The 22846-nt window shown below is 41.9% G+C and overlaps 1 protein-coding gene across 1 annotated transcript in view; it reads left to right on the top strand.

The window, feature by feature from the left end:
- The first annotated feature begins 779 nt into the window (after window positions 1-779).
- Window positions 780-22846, top strand: part of LOC139385556 (A disintegrin and metalloproteinase with thrombospondin motifs 15-like) — a 29449-nt gene continuing 7382 nt past the window's right edge. The window contains exons 1-6 of the mRNA XM_071130725.1: window positions 780-2063; window positions 6923-7055; window positions 20578-20745; window positions 21332-21615; window positions 21862-22039; window positions 22524-22699. Coding sequence (XP_070986826.1) covers window positions 1086-2063; window positions 6923-7055; window positions 20578-20745; window positions 21332-21615; window positions 21862-22039; window positions 22524-22699 — 1917 coding nt within the window. The 5' untranslated portion in view covers window positions 780-1085. The remainder of the gene's footprint in view (window positions 2064-6922; window positions 7056-20577; window positions 20746-21331; window positions 21616-21861; window positions 22040-22523; window positions 22700-22846) is intronic.

Genomic DNA, 22846 nt, shown 5'->3' with positions numbered 1-22846 from the left:
TCCCATATGTAGGCCATAGCATATCCATCACGACCATGGTCCTCATCAGTCGAATAAACCAATGATAAAGGGATATCATGGAATACATTAGAGAATGATAGTCAAAACTGTAATATAACGTAACAAATGAACGCTGATATTACGTTGGGCTCATAAGCTTCGAGGTGGCATTGGCAAAGAGACATGTTAGCGCTACATAAAAAGTAGGTTATTTTAGGTAAGGTTATGAGGAAGCATTTCAACCACAAGGTGGTAGTATTTGATTACTAAATAATGACATGCCTTTTACGCGAGGGAATGACCAGAGATGCGCACTCTACTGCAGGCGCAACAGGTGTCGCTCTTTTTTAAGCTATAGCCTATGTACTGCACACTGGAACAGGTTAGAGCAACATAAGTGATTTTTGTTGGAAATATTATTAGACTATTTCTCAATCAATCTTGGGTGTACTTGCATTACGCATGGAGTTTGAACTGTTAGGTCATTAAGCCTAGTTACCCTGTACGATAATTAGATTGTAAAATATTATAGTTTAATGAATCGATTAGTTATGCCAGATTAAGTCATATTAGTTTCACCTGAATCTATAACTCACACTGTACAATTGTTCTGAACAATGTTTTTTAACCAAAACTGTACTTTTGTGGTAGGTGATGAGTGTTCAACCTATCGCGTCAGAGACGCACTTTTGGTTCCGATAGTGGGACGAGACAGTTCAGCTCTTGCCACATGTGATAATAATATTTAGAGCGCTACAAGTGGCTGCGGTTTAAAGCATAAACCAAGGGGGTAGACTATGTCCAACCAGCTTTTCTCAGCACCTCCCCGAATTTCCGTTGACAGTTCTCAATGTTTATGAACATGACTCCAGAGAGTCAAACTCACAAAGTCCAAAGAGCAGTCTGGGCTCAATAGTCTGGTTCAAGATGGGAATCGATCACATCGTTTGGTCTTTCATCCTTTGAGGACGCCCAACTGCGGCTCTGTGACACAGCGCACTGGATTGTCAACCTCACATGCAGACGTGGTACCACCAAGGACAGTGCCGGATTTATCGATAAATAATAGTTTTTGTATTACAAAGATGTCTATGTTTATTGGCTCTCTGTTTATTTTTATGGATGTCCTATTATATGCTAAATTTAATTATTGCATGGAAATAGATTTTTGCATACCTGTTCGATTAGATCATCAACATTTAGAAAGACATACTATTCGACAGACGGAGGGGAGAATGAATGACCAGCTAGTTGTTTTTAAAATTACAGCTTTCAGGCAAGAATGTTATCTAAACCTTTCACCGGATTCTACATTTATTGCGCCCAACATCACTCCTCACAGCGGCTCCTTAGCATCAACTTCCTCTGCAACCACAGACCTGAACCACTGCTTCTACTCCGGTGATGTCAATGCAGACCAGGAATCGTATGCTGCGCTGAGCCTGTGCAAAGGCTTACAAGGCGCCTTTTCTTACCAGGGCATGGAATATTTCATCAATCCACTTGGGAACGAAAGGACCGGAGGAGGATATACAGTGAATACTGAGAGAAGAACCCATGTCATACGTCGCCGGGGAAGCGACAGGGACTCCAGCGGCAATACCACCACGAACAGGTGTGGAGTAGAACCTGGTTTGACCCAAAACCTTCCAGGGTCTTTTGAGAAATATAAACGCATGAAAGGACTGGAGATGGACAGCCTGACTGAAACTGTATTGAAGAGCCTGGGTAGATCCAAAAGGTTTGCCTCCATCCCTAGGTTTGTGGAGGTTCTTGTCGTGGCTGATGAGTCTATGGCCAAATTCCACGGGGACGACTTGAAACATTACCTGTTGACCCTGATGTCTGTTGCTTCAAGGCTTTACAAGCACCCCAGCATCATGAATTCCATAAACATAGTGGTAGTGGGCTTCATGGTGATCAACGAAACAGAGAAAGGACCCAAGGTTTCCACCAATGCTGCCCTCACTCTGCGCAGTTTCTGTTCTTGGCAGAAAAATTTAAACAAATACGATGACAAGCACCCTGAATACTGGGACACTGCAATCCTATTCACCAAACAGGTAAGGTGTGGTGAGTTGCAGCCAGGTGTCAATGTTTACTTGCAAATTAACTTCCATGCAATCATCAATTATTTACATTTTGAATTATTATCTCATTGTCACCCAATACATTATCTCCAAATACAATACTAAGTGCTCTTTTATAGACACATCCCTGTGTGTTACATGCAGCCTGATAATGCTGAGACAAGGTGGGTTTGGGTGTAAATTCCTTTTCAGTTAATTAAGGAAGTAAATTAAAATTACACTTCCAATTCCAATTTCTACTCTATGCATCTCTACGAGAAAAAAATGAAAACATTGCTTACAACTAACTGCACAGCTGAAAAGCAACTCATCTGTCTTCACATCTTAAAAGTCCACCTCCTTTTTCCTATCATGAATCACATTGCAAAACATTTAGCATAAAGGCCCCCACAATCGTGATCACTGAGCCAAAAACATGCTCATGGAACAAGATGAACCATATGAACAACGACGGTTGCACATCTTTCAGAATGTGTCTAGCCAGTCACCTATTTTTCCACCCCAACCATAGAGATAGATAGCGGACTCAGCTTTATATCTGTGCCATTATAGGGTCTGTGACAGCATGGGCAGTGACATTGAGGCTACAACCCATAGGAATCCCCACCCATTTGACTACTTTGACTACTTTAAATTGGCGGAAGCAGTGGCGATTTAAGCATGTACATTTTGGTGGGGCAAAGTGAAAAAAATGTATGCATGCCAGCAAAGCCACTACACAACACAACACTAAACATACATTAATTGCACTATAACGGTGACAAACGGTGCCCACAAACTGTTAGGGCCTACATAAAGCTATCTCAACAGCAGAGTCCCAACACCTTACCACTGCTACACCTGGCTATCAGCTGAGCCTTTTCTGGCAGCAAAACAGTTTATTCAGCCTCATTTAATGCCTTAGAAAATATCTACAGTACCAGTCAAATGTTTGGACACCTACTCATTCAAAGGTTTTTCTTTATTTTTACTATTTTCTACATTGTAGAACAACAGTGAAGCCATCACAACTATGAAATAACACATATGGAATCATGTAGTAACTAAAAAAGTGTTAAACAAATTCTTCAAAGTAGCCACGCTTTGCATTGATGACAAGTTTGCACACTCTTGGCATTCTCTCAAGACAGTGTCACCAGCAAAGCAACCCCACACCATCATAACTCCTCCTTCATGCTTCACGGTGAGAACCACAGATGCAGAGATCATCCGTTCACCTACTCTGCATCTCACAAAGACACAGCAGTTGGAACCAAAAATCTCAAATTTGAACTTATCAAACCAAAGGACAGATTTCCACCGGTCTAATGTCCAATGCTAATGTTTCTTGGCCCAAGCAAGTGTCTTCTTATTAATGGTGTCCTTTAGTAGTGGTTTCTTTGCAGCAATTCAACCATGACGGCCTGATTCACGTAGTCTCCTCTGAACAGCTGATGTTGAGATGTGAGCCAGTTTCATCATAGCGCTTGATGGTTTTTGTGACTGCTTTTGAAGAAACTTTAAAAGTTCTTGACATTTTCCAGATTGACTGACCTTCATGTCTTAAAGTAATGATGGACTGTCATTTCGCTTTGTTTATTTCAGCTGTTCTTGCCATAATATGGACTTGGTCTTTTACCAAATAGGCTATCTTCTGTATACCACCCCTACCTTGTCACAACACAACTGATTGGCTCAAACGCATTAAGAAGGAAAGAAATTCCACAAATTGACTTTTAACAAGGTAACCCTGTTAATTCAGAACATGGGCCATTCTTACATTATTCTCCCTGTACACCAAGTCAGAACCATAGGATAAATAAAGGGGGCATATAAGCAGACAATGAAAGCTTTTACTATATTCGATGATGACATTTCTCTGAAACAGGCTATAGGCTAGATGTGCACCACCAGCAGCTAACAGCTTACTACACAACATACATTTAGTATTACTTTCGTAGCTACAGTAGACATATCTCTCTGGTATATTACATATTTTATGCAGCAGCATACAATACATTTTCGGACAAACCTTGTTGTGCTGTGCTCACTTGAACAGGAAGGTGGCGCGGCAGTTGTATTTGGGCAAATTTTGTCATCAAACTTTGTCATAAAAGTCTGGCATTCTCTGGATTGATGGTGCTTTCAAGACAATGAAAAGTCGTGGAAAAAACAAGGATGAATCATGATGACGTCGGTGGTCTTCAGGTCGGAGCTCTAAAATGAGGCCTGAGTTCCCGACTTGCAATTCCGAGTTGGATGACCGTTCAAAACCTATTTTCCCAGTCGGAGCTTGTTTTATTTCAAGTTCCTAGATGTCTTCAACGCACTAAAGTAAGATTTCCCAGTTCTGAGTTTCCTGTTGTTTTGAGCGCGGCAGAAGTCATGCTGGATTAACAGCATGGCCAATGTTGAATGTTTATCCTTTTAAACTTGGAAAAGAGACTCTTAAACCCAGACTTGAGACCACACACCCATTTCACTGAATAGCAGGCTAGTGATTGCTTTGCAATGCTTGCAGATATCCACTGATTCCTTCCAAACCACTCATTGTTGAATTTTCGATTTCCAACTTGTTGTGTAATGTTTATAACAATGTTCGATGAGCACTTAAACATTTTATCTATAATTTCTCTTCATTATTTCTCTTCATATGACAAGGATTGAAAATGATTTGCCTGTAGATTGTCGACTTGATTCATGATGATGACTGCTAGCTAAGATTTTGAAAGTATGATGTTGACATGATCAGTCCAATCAAAGCTACTGTAGATAAAACATTATTTGATGTCAAACTGATATGTGACACGTACTAATGCCAAAATAACATGCAAAACAGGTGGGGCTCGAAACAAATGACGGTCGCCACTGGGCGGAAGCACGTTGGAAGCCCTCAATTGCGCTGCCCATGCTAAAACTGCCTTTTGGCTACTAGAGGCCTCTATCACACGTTATACAACGGGTGGGTCTAATCCTGAATGCTGATTGGTTAAAACAGCATTCAGCTGTGTATAAAAAGCATATATTATCATTACATTTATCTCACATTTATTTTAGACTAACATTTCGTTTTCAACAGCAGAGATTTGTATAAACCTTGCTGTTTGTCTCTCCAACATTTGCAACATTGTTTCAATATTAAAGTTCGATCTCCTGCTGTCCCATAGTAATGAACGTGTCGGGACGACACAGACAGGCATGCAGTGTTTCTCAGCTAGTCGAAATCATGAATAAACTGGCATCATTTTTATGGATATATACAAAAAAAATCTATAGAAAAAAGGTAAAAACGAAATGCAGCTAATTTGCAGTCTTTCCAGCTTCAGTTTGAAGTGATTGTGTTACTGTAGCGGTGTTGTTGGCTAGCTCCTCTGAACAACAGTGTCCTGACGAGTGAGCACATTTTCTATGCCAGGCAAAAATCCCCCTCATTAGCTCATTGTTATGGATGTATCCAAATAAATGTCACAGCTTAAACAAATTCAAATGCAGCTACTTTGCTGTTATTCTGGCTGCACTTTTTGACGTGACTGTAAGTTAGCCATAGTTGGCTAGGTAGCAAGGGATAAGAACGTTGCCAGCCAGTATGGCAATGGAACATTTAGAGTGAACGACCGGGTCACGTCCATAGATATAGAACAAAAAGACTGGGTCGCGTCTCTAGCAACCCTGGATTTGTGTCAGGACTATATCTTGTGGAAGGATGAAATGGTATGAATAAATTAATCCAAACAACATTTTTAATCAAAATATGTAAATTATTTGAATATGTTGGTAATACGTATAAAAGTGATAGTGCCCTCAAAGCCAGTGTTTGGAGGATATATTGGTATGGTTTCCCGGTGTTCGACTTTCGACTCGGGCCTAACAACACCCGTGCCAATATATTCTCCAAACATCGGATTCTCGGGCATTATCACTCAACGATGATCCCAACCCATGTTAGCACCATGCCACTGAGTTTTGAAATGGCACAGGTAGAACAGGCCAGGCAGGGGTTTCACTAGCTCTCGTCCAGGAATTCACTACAGCTTGCTAATGGCAGGCTCAGCATTAGTACTAACGCCTGGACCAGAGCTAGGATTTGACACACGCTGATGGTGGAATGGGAAGTATCCATTTCTCTGTGATGATCCACTCACTTCCAGCTGTGAGCCTTTAGTCCTGCCTCTCAGCCTGGATTCAGACAGTCTGTCTGTTTTTCATTAAGCCTAGCTTGGCTGGGACCAATCTAATGCATTGGTTCTCTTTGAGTGCATAACACTTAATTCTGAGGCTGAATCTGTCCAACTGTGATCAAAGTGGTGTAAAATGATCCCACTTATATGGTGAAGATGCCTTGACCTATACAATTACCTTAAAGTGTGTTTATTTACTTTATTGGGAAAGGGGGTTATTGAATTTAATATTGTATGCTAGAGGTATGGTGTTAATGTGCTTGTATGAGCAATGCAGTTATATCAGATAATAATTCTCAGACTCAAATCAAATAAGCTTGTGTTTAAAAGCATTGTACAATGGTCAAGTACAATACATTTTTAACAGTTCCATTGTCAGACAGACCTCTTGGCACGTGGCAGTGTAATTGTTCTTCTCTGACAGCTGTAACATTCCATAAGCATCTTGTGGATTAAAGGGTTAGTTCACTGGGCCAGATTGAGAGAGGGAGAGATATATTTAAAAAATGGGCCTAACCAGAACAATGGACCGGATTGTTAGTGTTTTCTGTTTAAATATCTACCAAAAGATGGTGGATATGCATTGAAATAACAACACATACACGCAAGACAAATTACATTACACACCTACACACATTGTCCAGATGATCACATGTCATTTGTTTCCTGCAACAGGACTTGTGTGGAGCCACTACCTGTGACACCTTAGGCATGGCAGACGTGGGCACTATGTGTGATCCCAAGAGAAGCTGCTCTGTCATCGAGGATGATGGTCTCCCCTCGGCCTTCACCACTGCTCATGAATTGGGTGAGTGAAGATCACTCTACCTTGTGTATTATCGGTATCTACCAGGGTTCCAAAAGGGTTCTTTGGTTATCCCCATAGGAGAGCCATTTTGGGTTCCATGTAGAACCCTCTGTGGAAAGGGTTCTACATGAATCCCCAAAGTGATCTACCTGGCACAAAATTTTTTTTTTACCAAGAACCAAAAGTGGTTCTTTAAAGACCAAATCAGAATGTGTATAAACAAAGCTTTTCTGTTAGTTCCAGGTTGTGAGCGTCGTAAAGCTAGACTGAATAACGCATAGGAAACAATATGCAGACCATTGGAGACTAGCTAGATTATCTAATGAATAATGGAAATACTCAATTTTCTAAAATGTTTCTAAAATCATCAACACTACTCTCTTTTTATTAACCCATTCATGTCCATAACAGAAATAACAGAAATGTAACATTTAATTTGGTACACTTGCTATCTGAGCTTACTGATCAACAAAATCTAATTTCCGCCAAAGCTTTTGTCTACAATGTCAGGTTTTATTGTACTATGACATAGACTGACCAGGTGAATTCAGGTGAAAGCTAAGATCCCTTATTGATGTCACTTGTTGAATCCACTGAAATCAGTGCAGATGAAGGGGAGGAAATCGGTTAAAGAATCATTTTAAAGCCTTGAGACAATTTAGATATGGATTGTGTATGTGTGCCATTCAGAGGGTGAATGGGCAAGACAAAATATTTAAGTACCATTGAACGGAGTATGGTAGTAGGTGTAAGGCGCACTGGTTTGAGTTAAGAACTGCAACGCTGCTGTGTTTCTCATGCTCAACAGTTTACCGTGTGTATTAAGAATGGTCCACCACCCTAAGGACATCCAGCCAACTTGACACAACTATGGGCAGCCTTGAACGTTTTTGACACCTTGTAAAGTCCATGCCTCAACGAATTGAGGATGTTCTGAGGGCAAAAGTGGGTGCTACTTAATATTAGGAAGGTGTGTATATATACAGTGCATTCGGAAAGTATTCAGACACCTTGACTTTTTACACAATTTGTTATGTTACAGCCTTTTTCTAAAATGTATTAAATTCATGTTTTTCCTCATCAATCTAAACACAATACCCCATAATGACAAAACGAAAACAGGTTTTTGGAAATGTTTGCAAATGTATAAATATGTCAAAACGGAAATATCACATTTACAAAAGTATTCAAACCCTTTACTCAGTACTTCGTTGAAGCACATTTGGCAGCAATTACAGCCTCGAGTGTTCTTTGGTATGACGCTTCAAGCTTGGCACACCTGTATTTGGGGACATTCTCCCATTTTTCTCCCATCCTCTCAAGCTTTGTCAGGTTGGATGGCGAGCGTTGCTGCACAGCTATTTTCATGTCTCTCCAGAGATGTTCGATCGAGTTCAAGTCTGGGCTCTGGCTGGGCCACTCAAGCACATTTAGAAACTTGTCCCGAAGCCCCTCCTGCATTGTCTTGGCTGTGTGCTTATGGTTGTTGTTCTGTTGGAAGGTGAACCTTCGCATCAGTCTGAGGTCCTGAGTGCTGTGGAGCAGGTTTTCATCAAGGATCTCTATCTACTTTGCTCTGTTCATCTTTCGTCGAATCCTGACTAGACTCCCAGTCCCTGCTGCTGAAAACATCCCCACAGCAAGATGCTACCACCGCCATGCTTCACCGTAGGGATAGTGCACAGTTTCTCCAGACGTGACACCTGGCATTCAGGCCATAGAGTTCAATCTTGGTTTCATCAGACCATGTCTCTCATGGTCTGAGAGTCTTTAGGTGCCTTTCGGCAAACTTCAAGAGGGCTGTCATGTGCCTTTTACTGAGGAATGGCTTCCGTCTGGCCAGTCTACCATAAAAGCCTGATTGGTGGAGAGCTGCAGAGATGGTTGTCCTTCTGGAAGGTTCTCCCATCTCCACAGAGGAACTCTGGAGCTCTCTCAGAGTGACCATTGGGTTCTTGGTCACCTCCCTGACCAAGGCACTTCTTCCCCGATTGCTCAGTTTGGCTGGGCGACCATTTATAGGAAGAGTCTTGATGTTCCCAAAGTTCTTCCATTTAAGAATGATGGAGGCCACTGTGATCTTGGGGACCTCAATGCTGCAGACATTTTTTGGTGCCCTTACCCAGATCTGTGCCTCAAGACAATTCCTTCAACCTCATGGCTTTTTCTCTGACATGCACAGTCAACTGTGAGACCTTATATAGACAGGTGTGTGCCTTTCCAAATCATGTCCATTTAATGGAATTTACCACAGGTGGACTCCAATCAAGTTGTAGAAACATCTCACGGATGATCAATGGAAACAGGATGCACCTGAGCTCAATGTGGAAAAAGTCAAGGGGTCTGAATACTTTCCGAAGGCACTGTATCTACTGTATAAACAATATCTAAAGCAATCCTCACACACTCACACACACTTCTAGACTACATTATACAGTATAAGCAAATCCAATGTAAGTGAGACCTGCTACATTATTCTCCCTCTTTCTCTCCCTCTCTCACAAACACACATGTGACATACAAACACGCTTGCACACCCACGTGTGCACACAGACACACACAAACCAACAAACAACACCGGGTGGGAAAGCCAAACCATTCTGAATGTATGTACAAATACAGATCTTTGAAGCTAATCTTATTTAGTCTGATGTCCCAACTGGTTTCATTCATTTGTGGAAACTGTAGAATTGATATTCTTACCCTTTTGCTGTAGAATAAGTGTGGGTCGTTCATGTTATAGATGTAATCACTTTTTGACTGCACCCTTTTTGATTTGAGTGACACCTTCCATATATGTCTGCGCATTGTAGAAGTGGTCAGAACGTGCACAAAGATGACCCATTTGGCATACCCCACCCTCCCATGAGACCTCCATGCACACCCGTGTGTGTGTGTGTGTAGATCTGTGGTATTTGTGTACACGTGTGCTTTTGAGAGAGGAAGAGAAAGAGGTAGGCCTCATTCTCTATGGACTTACAATGGAATTGCTTATACTGTATACTATACTCTAGGAGTGTGTGTGTGAAAGACAGTGTGTGGATTTATTTTATATTGTTTTATATAAGGTCCAGACCATCTATATACCAACAATTATTAAGATTAGAACATGTTTAAAATCTGAGAAAGAGGAAAAACACTGTAAAATGACTCACTCTACAGTGGCTCTGCTTATAATACTGCATATACTCAAATAGGGGTGCTTACATTTGTCCTGTTTTACTGCATGTACAAGAGGGTAGCTTGTACACGTGTGTTTTTTGTACATTCCAACTTCCCCTGAGACACCTTCGGAGAGTGAGGTCACGGCCAGGGATCATCCATTTTTGACCACGTTTCATTGCCTTGCTGAAGGGCAGATCGACAGATCTTTCACCTTGTTGGCTTGGGGATTCGAACTAGTAACTTTTTGGTTATTGACCCAACACTAAGCGCTAGGCTACCTGCCCCTCTTTTTATATTTTGGTCCAGGCAATTTAATACCAAAGAGTATTAAGATCTGATCATTTGCACATGTTCCATTTGTGAAAATAGCGACAATTTTACTGGCCCCCTACCATACTGTCAATTACATTATACAATACTGATTTGTAAATACAGAATAGAGCTATGCAGAGAACCAACCATGTCTGAACTCGGTATTTACAAATCAGAATTAAATTGACTTGCTATTGTGACATCGTGTCACGACTTCCTCCGAAGTCGGTTCCTCTCCTTGTTCAGGCAGCGTTCGGCGGTCGACGTCACCGGTCTTATAGCCATCGGCGATCCACCTTTCATTTTCCATTTGTGTTGTCTTGTTTTCCCACACACCTGGTTTCCATTCCCTCATTACGTGACATGTATATAACCCTCTGTTCCCCCCCATGTCTGTGTGTGAAATTGTTTGTTGTAAAGTGTATGTACATTATAGACTGGTTTGCGACTGGTTATTTCAACCCATATTGTGTTGTTCTGGGTGCCGTTGGTTTTGCCTCATTAACTTCTTTGGGACTGGGGGGCAGTATTGAGTAGCTTGGATAAAAAGGTGCCCAGAGTAAACTGCCTGCTACTCAGGACCAAAAGCTAGAATATGCATATAATTAGTAGATTTGGATAGAAAACACTCTGAAGTTTCTAAAACTATTTAAATGATGTCTGTGAGTATAACATAACTCATATTGCAGGCAAAAACCTGAGAAAAAATCCAAACAGGAAGTAGGAATTCTGAGCTTTGTAGTTTTTCAAGTCATTGCCTATTGAATATACAGTGTCTATGGGGTCATATTGCACTTCCTACGGCTTCCACTAGATGTCAACAGTCTTTAGAACCTTGTTTGAGGCTTCTACTGTGAAAGAGGAGAGAATGAGAGCTGTTTGAGCCAGAGGTCTGGCAGAGTGCCATGAGCTGATCACGGAATTCTCCGGTTGGAACATTATTGAAGATTTATGATAAAAACATCCTAAAGATTGATTCTATACATCATTTGACATGTTTCTACGAACTGTAACAGAACTGTTTTGACATTTCGTCTGAACAAGTGATTATGCATTTGGATTACTGGGCTAAATGCGCAAACAAAAAGGAGGTATTTGGACATAAATGATGGACTTTATCGAACAAAGCAAACATTTATTGTGGAACTGGGATTCCTGGGAGTGCATTCCGATCAAGATCATCAAAGGTAAGTGAATATTTATAACGCTATTTCTGACTTTTCTGACACCTCTCCTTCTTTGGAAAATGGCTGGATGTTTTTCTGTGACTAGCGCTGACCTAACATAATCGCAAGGTGTGCTTTAGCCGTAAAGCCATGTTGAAATCTGACACAGCGGTTGCATTAAGGAGAATTTTATCTATATTTCCATGCATAACACTTGCATCTTTTATTAATGTTTATTATGAGAATTTCTGTAATTTGATGTGGCTCTCTACACTTTCACCAGATGTTTGTTTGAGACAATGCATTTCTGATCATAACACACAAATTTCAAATTAGGTTTTTGGACATAAAGATTAACTTTATCAAACAAAACATACATTTATTGTGTAACATGAAGTCCCGTGAGTGCCATCTGATGAAGATCATCGTAGGTTAGTGATTAATTTAATCACTATTTCTGATTCTTGTGAGCCCTCTCCTTGGCTGGAAAATGGCTGTATGGTTTTCTGTGACTAGGTGCTGACCTAACATAATCGTTTGGTGTGCTTTTGCCGTAAAGCCTATTTGAAATCAGACACTGTGGCTGGATTTACAAGAACTTTATCTTTAAAATGGTGTAAAATACTTGTATGTTTGAGGAATTTTAATTATGGGATTTCTGTTGTTCTGGAACAGCCAGGCAGGGAGGTAGAGACATCTGACAAACAGGCCAAGGAGCTCTTCATCAGGCACCTCATCGTCTTCGATGTTCACAGCTAATAAATAACATGGCAATGCCCAAATATACTTGTATGTTGATTATGTTAATGCCAGAGTGAACTTGTAGGCATTATGCATGTCTTGAACAAAAGATGATAGGTGTTGATGATGTCATTTGGTGTTAACTAATTCAGTTCTAGTCTGCTGTGGATGTACTGTACAGTTCATCAATCTCCGTAGAAGCATAGAGCTGCCAGTCAGCATAGAGCTGCCAGTTTACAAGGAGCTGCCAGTCTGCAAGGAGCTGCCAGTCTGCAGGATGCCGCCAAAGCTGCCAGTTTGCAAGGAGCCGCCAGAGCTGCCAGTCTGCAAGGAGCCGCCAGAGCTGCCAGTCAGCATGGAGCAGCCAGAGCAGCCAGTCAGCATGGAGCAGTCAGAGCTGCCAGTCAGCATGGAGCAGCCAGTCAGCATGGAGCAGCCAGAGCTGCCAGTCAGCATGGAGCAGCCAGTCAGCATAGAGCTGCCAGTCTGCAAGGAGCTGCCAGTCTGCATAGAGCTGCCAGTTTGCAAGGAGATGCCAGTCTGCAAGGAGCTGCCAGTCTGCATAGAGCTGCCAGTCTGCAAGGAGCTGCCAGTCTGCATAGAGCTGCCAGTCTGCAAGGAGCTGCCAGTCTGCAAGGAGCCGCCAGAGCTGCCAGTCTGCAGGATGCCGCCAAAGCTGCCAGTTTGCAAGGAGCCGCCAGAGCTGCCAGTCTGCAAGGAGCCGCCAGAGCTGCCAGTTAGCATGGAGCAGCCAGAGCCGCCAGTCAGCATGGAGCAGCCAGGGCCGCCAGTCAGCATGGAGCAGCCAGGGCCGCCAGTCAGCATGGAGCAGCCAGGCAGCATGGAGCAGCCAGAGCAGCCAGTCAGCATGGAGCAGCCAGGGCCGCCAGTCAGCATGGAGCAGCCAGGCAGCATGGAGCAGCCAGAGCTGCCAGTCAGCATGGAGCAGCCAGTCAGCATGGAGCAGCCAGAGCTGCCAGTCAGCATGGAGCAGCCAGTCAGCATGGAGCAGCCAGAGCTGCCAGTCAACCAGACTCTTCCAGATCTACCAGTCAACCAGACTCTTCCAGATCTGCCAGACAACCAGACTCTTCCAGATCTGCCAGTCTACCAGACTCTTCCAGATCTGCCAGTCTACCAGACTCTTCCAGATCTGCCAGTCGACCAGACTCTTCCAGATCTGCCAGTCGACCAGACTCTTCCAGATCTGCCAGTCGACCAGACTCTTCCAGATCTGCCAGTCGACCAGACTCTTCCAGATCTGCCAGTCAGTCAGGATCTTCTAGATCCGCCAGTCAGCCAGGATCTTCCAGATCCGCCAGTCAGCCAGGATCTGCCAGAACCGCCAGCCAGCCAGGATCTGCCGGATCCAACTACCTGCCTGAGCGTCCTCTCAGTGCTGAGCTTCCTCTCAGTGCTGAGCTACCCATCAGTCCCGAGCTACCTCTGTCCCGAGCTGTCCTTCTGTTCCGAGCTGCCCCTCTGTCCCTAGCTGTCATTTAGGAGGGTAGCCTATCTAGGGACGCTAAGGAGGTGGACTAAAACTATTATGGAGTGGGGTCCACGTCCAGCGCCAGAGCCGCCACCGCGGACAGATGCCCACCCAGACCCTCCCCTATAGGTTCAGGTTTTGCGGCCGGAGTCCGCACCTTGGGGGGGGGGGGGGGTACTGTCACACCCTGACCATAGTTTACTTTGTATGTTTCTATGTTTTGGTTGGTCAGGGTGTGATCTGAGTGGGCATTCTATGTTACATGTCTAGTTTGTCCAGTTCTATGTTCGGCCTGATATGGTTCTCAATCAGAGGCAGGTGTTCGTCATTGTCTCTGATTGGGAACCATATTTAGGTAGCCTGGGTTTCACTGTGTGTTTGTGGGTGATTGTTCCTGTCTATGTGTTTTCACCAGATAGGGCTGTTTAGGTTTTCGTTACGTTCTTTATTTTGTAGTGTTTGTATTGATTCGTGTTTTACGTTTGTTTATTAAAACATGGATCGCAATCGACACGCTGCATTTTGGTCCGACTCTCCTTCTCATACAGAAAACCGTTACAAAGCCTGAAAACAGATGGGGAAGTACTAGCAGATGTGAGGCCCCATTGAGAGGCACTGGTTTAAGGTGCACACGTCTATTAACTAATTATACAATTTCCTTTCAAAACAGACCCTGTCATATTTTACATCCATTTGTGAAGTCGTAATTTCCGTGTGGGATGTGATGACTTGGTACCGAGGACTTTGTTTCCAATAACATCGAACTGTTTTCTTTTTTTTCCCATCAAAGAAAATTGTTATTTTACTTCTACTGCCTGTGAGTATTATACTTCATAATCTATGACAGCATTGGGGAAAGTGGTTAGTTTGAAATTTGGAGTGGAATGGATGGAGTTCAAGTGAATACATGACATTTCACAACGTAGTGTATAATATACATACTAGCCCTACAACATGTAGGCTACATGAGTTTGAATAGAAAAGTATGGGGATCAAACATTAGTCACAAGTGTCCTGCCATGAACAGTTGCAGTGAAGAATTTGTATTTATTATGGATCCCCATTAGCTGCTGAAGGCAGCAGCTGCTCTTCCTGGGGTCTGGCAAAATGAAGGCAGTTATACAATTTCAAAAACATTCTGAACAGATTTCACAACACACTAAGTGTGTGCCCCTCAGGCCTCTACTCCACTACCACATATCTACAACCCAAAATCCAGGTATAAGTGTATGTATAGTGTGTATGTTATCATGTGTGTGTGTGTGTACATGTGTCTGTGCCTATGTTTGTGTTGCTTCACAGTCCCCACTGTTCCATAAGGTGTGTTTCTATCTGTTTTTTAAATTTGATTCTACTGCTTACATCTGTTTCCTGATGTGGAATAGAGTTCCATGTAGTCATGGCTCTATGTAGTACTGTGCGCCTCCCATAGTCTGCTATGGACTTAGGGACTGTGAAGAGACCTCTGGTGGCATGTCTTGTGGGGTATGCATTAGAGGTCGACCGATTAATCGGAATGGCCGATTTAATTAGGGCCGATTTCAAGTTTTCGTAACAATGGACACCGATTTGGCCGAATAGTTTTTTCTTTTGTGTGTTTTTTCTTTTTTACACCTTTATTTCATCTTTATTTAACTAGGCAAGTCAGTTAAGAACACATTCTTATTTTCAATGAAGGCCTAGGAACGGTGGGTTAACTGCCTTGTTCGGGGGCAGAACGACAGATTTTTACCTTGTCAGCTCGGGGATTCAATCTTTCAACCTTACAGTTAACTAGTCCAACGCTCTAACCACCTGCCTCTCATTGCACTCCACGAGGAGCCTGCCTGTTACGCGAATGCAGTAAGCCAAGGTAAGTTGCTAGCTAGCATTAAACTTATCTTATAAAAAAACAATCAATCAATCATAATCACTAGTTAACTACACATGGTTGATGATATTACTAGTTTATCTAGCTTGTCCTGCGTTGCATATAATCGATGCGGTGCGTATTTGCGAAAAGGACTGTCCTTGCTCCAATGTGTACCTAACCATAAACATCAATGCCTTTCTTAAAATCAATACACAGAAGTATATATTTTAAAACTTGCATATTTAGCTAAAAGAAATCCAGGTTAGCAGGCAATATTAACCAGGTGAAATTGTGTCACTTCTCTTGGGTTCATTGCACGCAGAGTCAGGGTATATGCAACAGTTTGGGCCGCCTACTTTGCCAGAATTTTACATAATTATGACATAACATTGAAGGTTGTGCAATGTAACAGGAATATTTAGACTTATCGAGGCCACCCATTAGATAAAATACGGAACGGTTCCGTATTTCACTGAAATAATAAACGTCTTGTTTTCAAGATGATAGTTTCCGGATTCGACCATATTAATGACCTAAGGCTCGTATTTCTGTGTGTTATTATGTTATATTTAAGTCTATGATTTGATAGAGCAGTCTGACTGAGCGATGGTAGGCACCAGCAGGCTCGTAAGCATTCATTCAAACAGCGCTTTCATGCGTTTTGCCAGCACCTCTTTGCTGTGCTTCAAGCATTGCGCTGTTTATGACTTCAAGCCCATCAACTCCCGAGATTAGGCTGGTGTAACCGATGTGAAATGGCTAGCTAGTTAGCGGGGTGCGTGCTAATAGCGTTTCAAACGTCACTCGCTCTGAGACTTGGAGTTGTTATTCCCCTTGCTCTGTATGGGTAACACTGCTTCGAGGGTGGCTGTTGTCGATGTGTTCCTGGTTCGAGCCCAGGTAGGGGCAAGGAGAGGGACAGAAGCTATACTGTTACACTGGCAATACTAAGGTGTCTATAAGAACATCCAATAGTCAAAGGTACAGTATATGAAGTACAAATGCTATAGAGAGAAATAGTCCTATAATTCCTATAATAACTACAACCTACAATTTCTTACCTGGGAATATTGAACACTCATGTTAAAAGGAACCACCAGCTTTCATATGTTCTCATGTTCTGAGCAAGGAACTTAAATGTTAGCTTTCTTACATGGCCCATATTGCACTTTTACTTTCTTCTCCAACACTTTGTTTTTACATTATTTAAACCAAATTGAACATGTTTCATTATTTATTTGAGGCTATATTGATTTTATTGATGTATTATATTAAGTTAAAATAAGTGTTAATTCAGTATTGTTGTAATTGTCATTATTACAAATACATTTTAAAAAATCGTCAGATTAATCGGTATCGGCTTTTTTTGGTCCTCCAATAATCGGTTTTGGTATCGGCGTTGAACAATCATAATCGGTCGACCTCTAGTATGCATGGGTGTCCAAGCTGTGTGCCAGTTGTTCAAACAGACAGCTCGGTGCATTCAACATGTCATTCATTACCTCTCACAAATATAAGTAGTGATGAAGTCATTCTCTCCTCCAATTTGAGCCAGGAGAGATTTACATGCATATTACTGATGTTTGCTCTCTGTGTACATCCAAGGGCCAGCCGTGCTGCCCTGTTCTGAGCCAATTGCAATTTTCCTAAGTTCCTCTTTGTGGCACCTGACCACACAACTGAACAGCAGTCCAGGTGCGACAAAACTAGAACCTGTAGGACCTGCCTTGTTGATAGTGCTGTTAAGAAGGTAGAGCAGCACTTTATTATGGACAGACTTCTCCCCAGACTTCTGTTGTATCAATATGTTTTGACCATTACAGTTCCTCCAAGCAGTTTAGTCACTTCAACTTGCTCAATTTTCACATGATTTATTACAAGATGTAGTTGAGGTTTAGTGTTTAGTGAATGATTTGTCCCAAATACAATATTTTTAGTTTTTGAAATATTTAGGAATAATTTGTTCCGTTCCACCCATTCTGAAGCTGACTGCAGCTGTTTGTTAAGTGTTGCAGTCATTTCAATTGCTGTAGTAGCTGACGTGTATAGTGTTGAGCATACATAGACACACTGGCTTTACTCAAAGCCAGTGGAATGTCGTTAGTAAAGATTGAAAAAAGTAAGGGGCCTAGACAGCTTCCCTGGGGAATTCCTGATTTGACCTGGATTATGTTGAAGAGGCTTCCATTGAAGAACACCCTCTGTGTTCTGTTAGACAGGTAGCTCTTTATCCTAAATATAGTAGGAGATGTAAAGCCATACGTTTTTCCAGCAGCAGACTATGATTGATAATGTCAAAATCCTCACTGTAGTCTAACAACACAATCTTTTTATCATCAATTTCTCTCAGGCAATCATCAGTCATTTGTGTAAGTGCTGCGCTAATTGAATATCCTTCCCTATAAGCGTGCTGAAAGTCTTTTGTCAATTTATTTACTATAAAATAGCATTGTATCTGGTAAAAAAAAAATCAAAAACATTTCTAAGGACTGTTAACTGGCTGATTGGTTGGCTATTTGAGCCAGTAAAGGGGGCTTTACTATTCTTAGGTAGCAGAATGACTTTTGCTTCCCTCCAGGTCTGAGGGCACACACTTTCTAGTAGGCTAAAATTTAAAATATGGCAAAAAGGAGTGGCAATATCGTCCACTATTATCCTCAGTAATTTTCCATCCAAGTTGTCAGACCCCGGTTGCTTGTCATTGTTGATACACAACAATGATTTTTTATTTCTTCCACATTCACTTTACAGAATAAAAACTGACAATGTGTGTCTTTCATTATTTGGTCAAATAAACTTGGATGTGCAGTGTCAGCGTTTGTTGCTGGCTTGTCATGCATAAATTTGCTAATCTTGCCAATGAAAAATTCATTAAAGTAGTCTGCAATATCAGTTGGTTTTGGGATATGAATGAGCCATTCAATGAATGATGGAGCCGAGTTGACTTTTTTCAAAAAATGTCATTGAATATGCTCAAGTTTTTTACTGTCATTCTTTACGTCATTTATCTTTGTTTCATAGTGTAGTTTGTTCTTCTTTTTATTCAATTTAGTCACGTGATTTCTCAATTTGCAGTACATTTGCCAATCGGTTGTGCAGCCAGACTTATTTGCCATTCATTTTTCCTCATCCCTCTCAACCATACAATTGTTCAATTCCTCATCAATCTACATGGATTTAACAGTTTTTACTTTTTACAATCATTTTTTAATGGGTGCATGCTTATTAGTAACTGGGATAAGCGGTTTCATAAATGTGTCAAGTGCAGTGACCGTTTGCATCTCATTACACACCATGGACCAACAAATATGTTTTACATCAACAACATAGGAATCGCTACAAAACTTATTTATGACCTCTTATACACTCTATATTAGTCCCAGCCTTTGGAACTTTGGTTTTCCTAGATATGGCTACTATATTGTGATCACTACATCCGATGGATCTGGATACTGATTTCAAGCACATTTCTCCAGCATTAGTAATGATGTGATCAATACATGTTGGTTTAAATATTGACTGGCTTTCATCAAGCTGTCCACTCAAGAAAAAGCTTCAAACTGTAACCAGTGCCTGCAACCTGGTTCAGGTTATCAGTCAACCTTACAGTTTGAAGCTTTTTCTTGAGTGGGCAGCTTGACGAAAGCAAGTCAATATTTAAATCACACAGAAAATATACCTCTCTGTTGATATCACATACATTATCAAGACTTTCACACATGTTAACAATATACTGACTGTTAGCACTTGGTGGTCTATAGCAGCTTCCCACTATTTAACATGAGGTCCTCTCTAAGCTTTACAGGAATGTGGTTCTGAATATAAACAGCAACACCCCCACCATTGGCATTTCTGTCTTTTCTTAAATGTTATAACCTTGTATTGCGACCACTGTATCATCAAATGTATAATCTAAGTGAGTTTCAGAGATAGTCAGAATATGAATGTAATCTGTTTCTAGCAAGTTATTCATGTCATGAACCTTGTTTCTTAAGCTACAAATGTTAACGTGGGCTATTTTGAGCCCTTTTGTAGGGATGCTTGCTTGTTTTCATTGCTTTTCTGGGAAGCTTAGCAGAAGTAGATATTGTCATGTTATTTATGTTAGTGCAGGGTGAGCTGCACACAGTGGACCTCCTACTAGGGCACACCGCCTCAATGATAACACTAGAAGACTAGTGAACCTCCTTGAGTGTCCTTGTTCTCGTCCCAATGAATCTGTGATTATGTTCCACTGTCAGCGGTCTTCATTACAAACATAAGCAAATGGTACTAAGCCAGGCTAGCACCATGAGCTACAGCAGGCTGAGCAAAACAAATGGACATTGCAAACTTAATAAAAGGGGGAAATATCTGCAAACAAACCACTGCTCAACAGTAGCAAGGTCTCAATGGCTTGTTGAGCAGAGATGGAATTTTTCCTCTTATTTAAATCATCCTCTAATTAATACATGGGTGTCATGTCATTCCATGGAGGGCCTAGTGTCTGCGGGTTTTTGTTTTTTCCCTTCAATTAAGACATAAACAACCAGGTGAGGGGAGTTCCTTTCTAATTAGTGTCCATATTTAATCAATCAAGTACAATGGAGGAGCAAAAACCAGCAGACCCTCTGTCTGTGTTTTTATTGACATGTGAATTAGAACATTATAGGATTTTGTTGATGATGATTGACACTGATTCAAATTATGATGATGAAATGAACCTAGTACCCCATAACCAATATTCAATTTTTTCTGATTTTATAGTCGTCCTGGTCATATTTCCTCCTTGTGCTATTTTTTTCTGTCCTCCAGGCCATGTTTTCAACATGCCCCATGACAATGTGAATGCCTGCAAGGAGGTGTTTGGGAAGCTCAAGGACAACCACATGATGTCCCCCACGCTGATCCAGATCGACCGTGCCAACCCCTGGTCTGTGTGCAGCGCAGCCATCATTACAGACTTCCTGGACAGAGGCCACGGTCAGTCAGCCACTCAGCTCGGTCTCTGTCAATTGCAGCTGTTGTGCATGTGCGTGTGTGTGTGTGAGTTCTGCCTGTGTAAATTGTAGCTGTCATACGAATGTATATACTCTATGCCCCCCCCCCCCCCCCCCCCCCCCCCTTTTTGAAAAAGATTAGACTTTGTTCTCACCCTTGCAACAAATCTAAACAGTTTGAACTATTGTAGTTCTTAAACGAGGTCATGCAATTAGCAGTAATAGCACTGGAGTTCATGGGCCGCTCATTCCCAAAACTGTCCCTGTTCAACGTCTGCATTAGCTGACTGACGTATAAAGAGTTCCAATGCTTGTTTAATGTTGCACAAGTTTTTTTGCACAGGTATTTGTACTTATTTGGGCTGGAAAAGATGATTATGTAATGGTTTACAAATCTTGAAAAACTAAGAGGAGTGAAGACTGCTTTGTTCAACTGCAAGGGAATTTTGAATAACAGTGCAGAGATATTGCTTCCCACGACAACACCTGTCACTCTCAGATATAAACCATAACAATTGTCTTCAACCTGGCTGGCTTTGCACGGCTGATATCTTGTTTTTCTTAAAAAGGGGACTGTCTTCTGGATCAGCCCCAAAAGCTGCTGGCTCTGCCCGAGAGCCTCCCAGGCACCAACTACAGCCTCCACCGCCAGTGTGAGCTGGCCTTCGGTACGGGCTCCAAGCCCTGTCCCTACATGCAGCACTGCTCCAAGCTGTGGTGCACGGGCAAGGCCAGAGGCCAACCTGTCTGCCAGACACGTCATTTCCCCTGGGCCGATGGCACCAGCTGTGGCAACAGTAAGCTCTGTTTCCGAGGGGTGTGCACCGACAAGAACAACACCACTAAGACCAAGGTGAGCACACTCATTGTCTGTGTTCTGATCTGCTTAGTTACTGCTATTGATGTAGATGTTGGTAGAGACTGATCTCACAATGAATACAATGATTTCACAATCTAACAACAATGAAACATCTATATCTTAATAATTATATGTACTGGAACCTCTATTTCTAAATGTATACTATAATGTAACTCTTAGGCTATAGGCTCTACATGTAATTTAGACTGCAGGTTCTAAATGTGTGTGGTTCTCCTACAGGTGGACGGTGGATGGGGGACGTGGGGTGTGTACGGGTCATGTTCCAGAACCTGTGGAGGAGGAGTTCAGCTTGCCAAAAGAGACTGTAACAACCCTGTTCCAGAATATGGGGGGAAATACTGCAAAGGACTCCGTGTGAAGTATCGCTCCTGCAATTTGGACATCTGCCCAGAATCAGGTAGAACTCATTGTGAAGTATTAAATCATCCTTAATTACATGATTTTGAAAACTGGAAGCATTTAGCTTCATTACCACAAGAAATAAGATTTGCTGACATGTTAATATGTAAAAAATATGCTGAATGAAACCTGAGTGTGAAACCTGAATGTCCCACTTTAAAATGACAATTTGCCGTGTTAAAGAAAGACACAAGTCCTTGATAAAGCTTATATAAAAGCTTCAGAAATGTTATATGAACAGTCACAAAAGGTAATGTCACATTTGGCAAAGTACCAGATGTAATCAACATGTTTCAGTGCACCTGTCCGACAATAAAACATCTTATTCTTTTACTTTTCATGTCAAGCGAGTATGTAGTGCTCATGAAGACTTTATGCATGTCCTATAATGCCTTTATACATTGCTTCATTAAAGGAAGGATTTTTTTTTATAGATGTGTACTCGTATGGATCCCTGTTACTAATAAGCATACAATCCATAGGAAAAAGCTTCCGCGAGGAGCAGTGTGAGGCGTTCAACGGATTCAGCCTCAACACCAACAGGCTCTCAGCGTCTGTGGTGTGGGTCCCCAAATATTCTGGAGTGTCACCCAAGGACAAGTGCAAGCTCATCTGCAGGGCCAATGGAACAGGCTACTTCTATGTCCTTGCTCCAAAGGTGAGTACCTGCAGACTGCAGTAGCAACCTGCTGAAGAATGCTGAGAAAGGCTGTTGAGAAATGAACTTCTCCTGGCCTGCGGTAACAGATTGCACCAACAAACAACAAAACGGTAACACTTTACTTGGCACCCAGTGTCACAACAC

This window comes from Oncorhynchus clarkii, chromosome 27 (genome assembly GCF_045791955.1).
Source record: "Oncorhynchus clarkii lewisi isolate Uvic-CL-2024 chromosome 27, UVic_Ocla_1.0, whole genome shotgun sequence".
NCBI lineage: Eukaryota > Metazoa > Chordata > Actinopteri > Salmoniformes > Salmonidae > Oncorhynchus > Oncorhynchus clarkii.
Note: the sequence above shows the minus strand (reverse complement) of the source record. Positions and strands in the feature narration are given on the sequence as shown.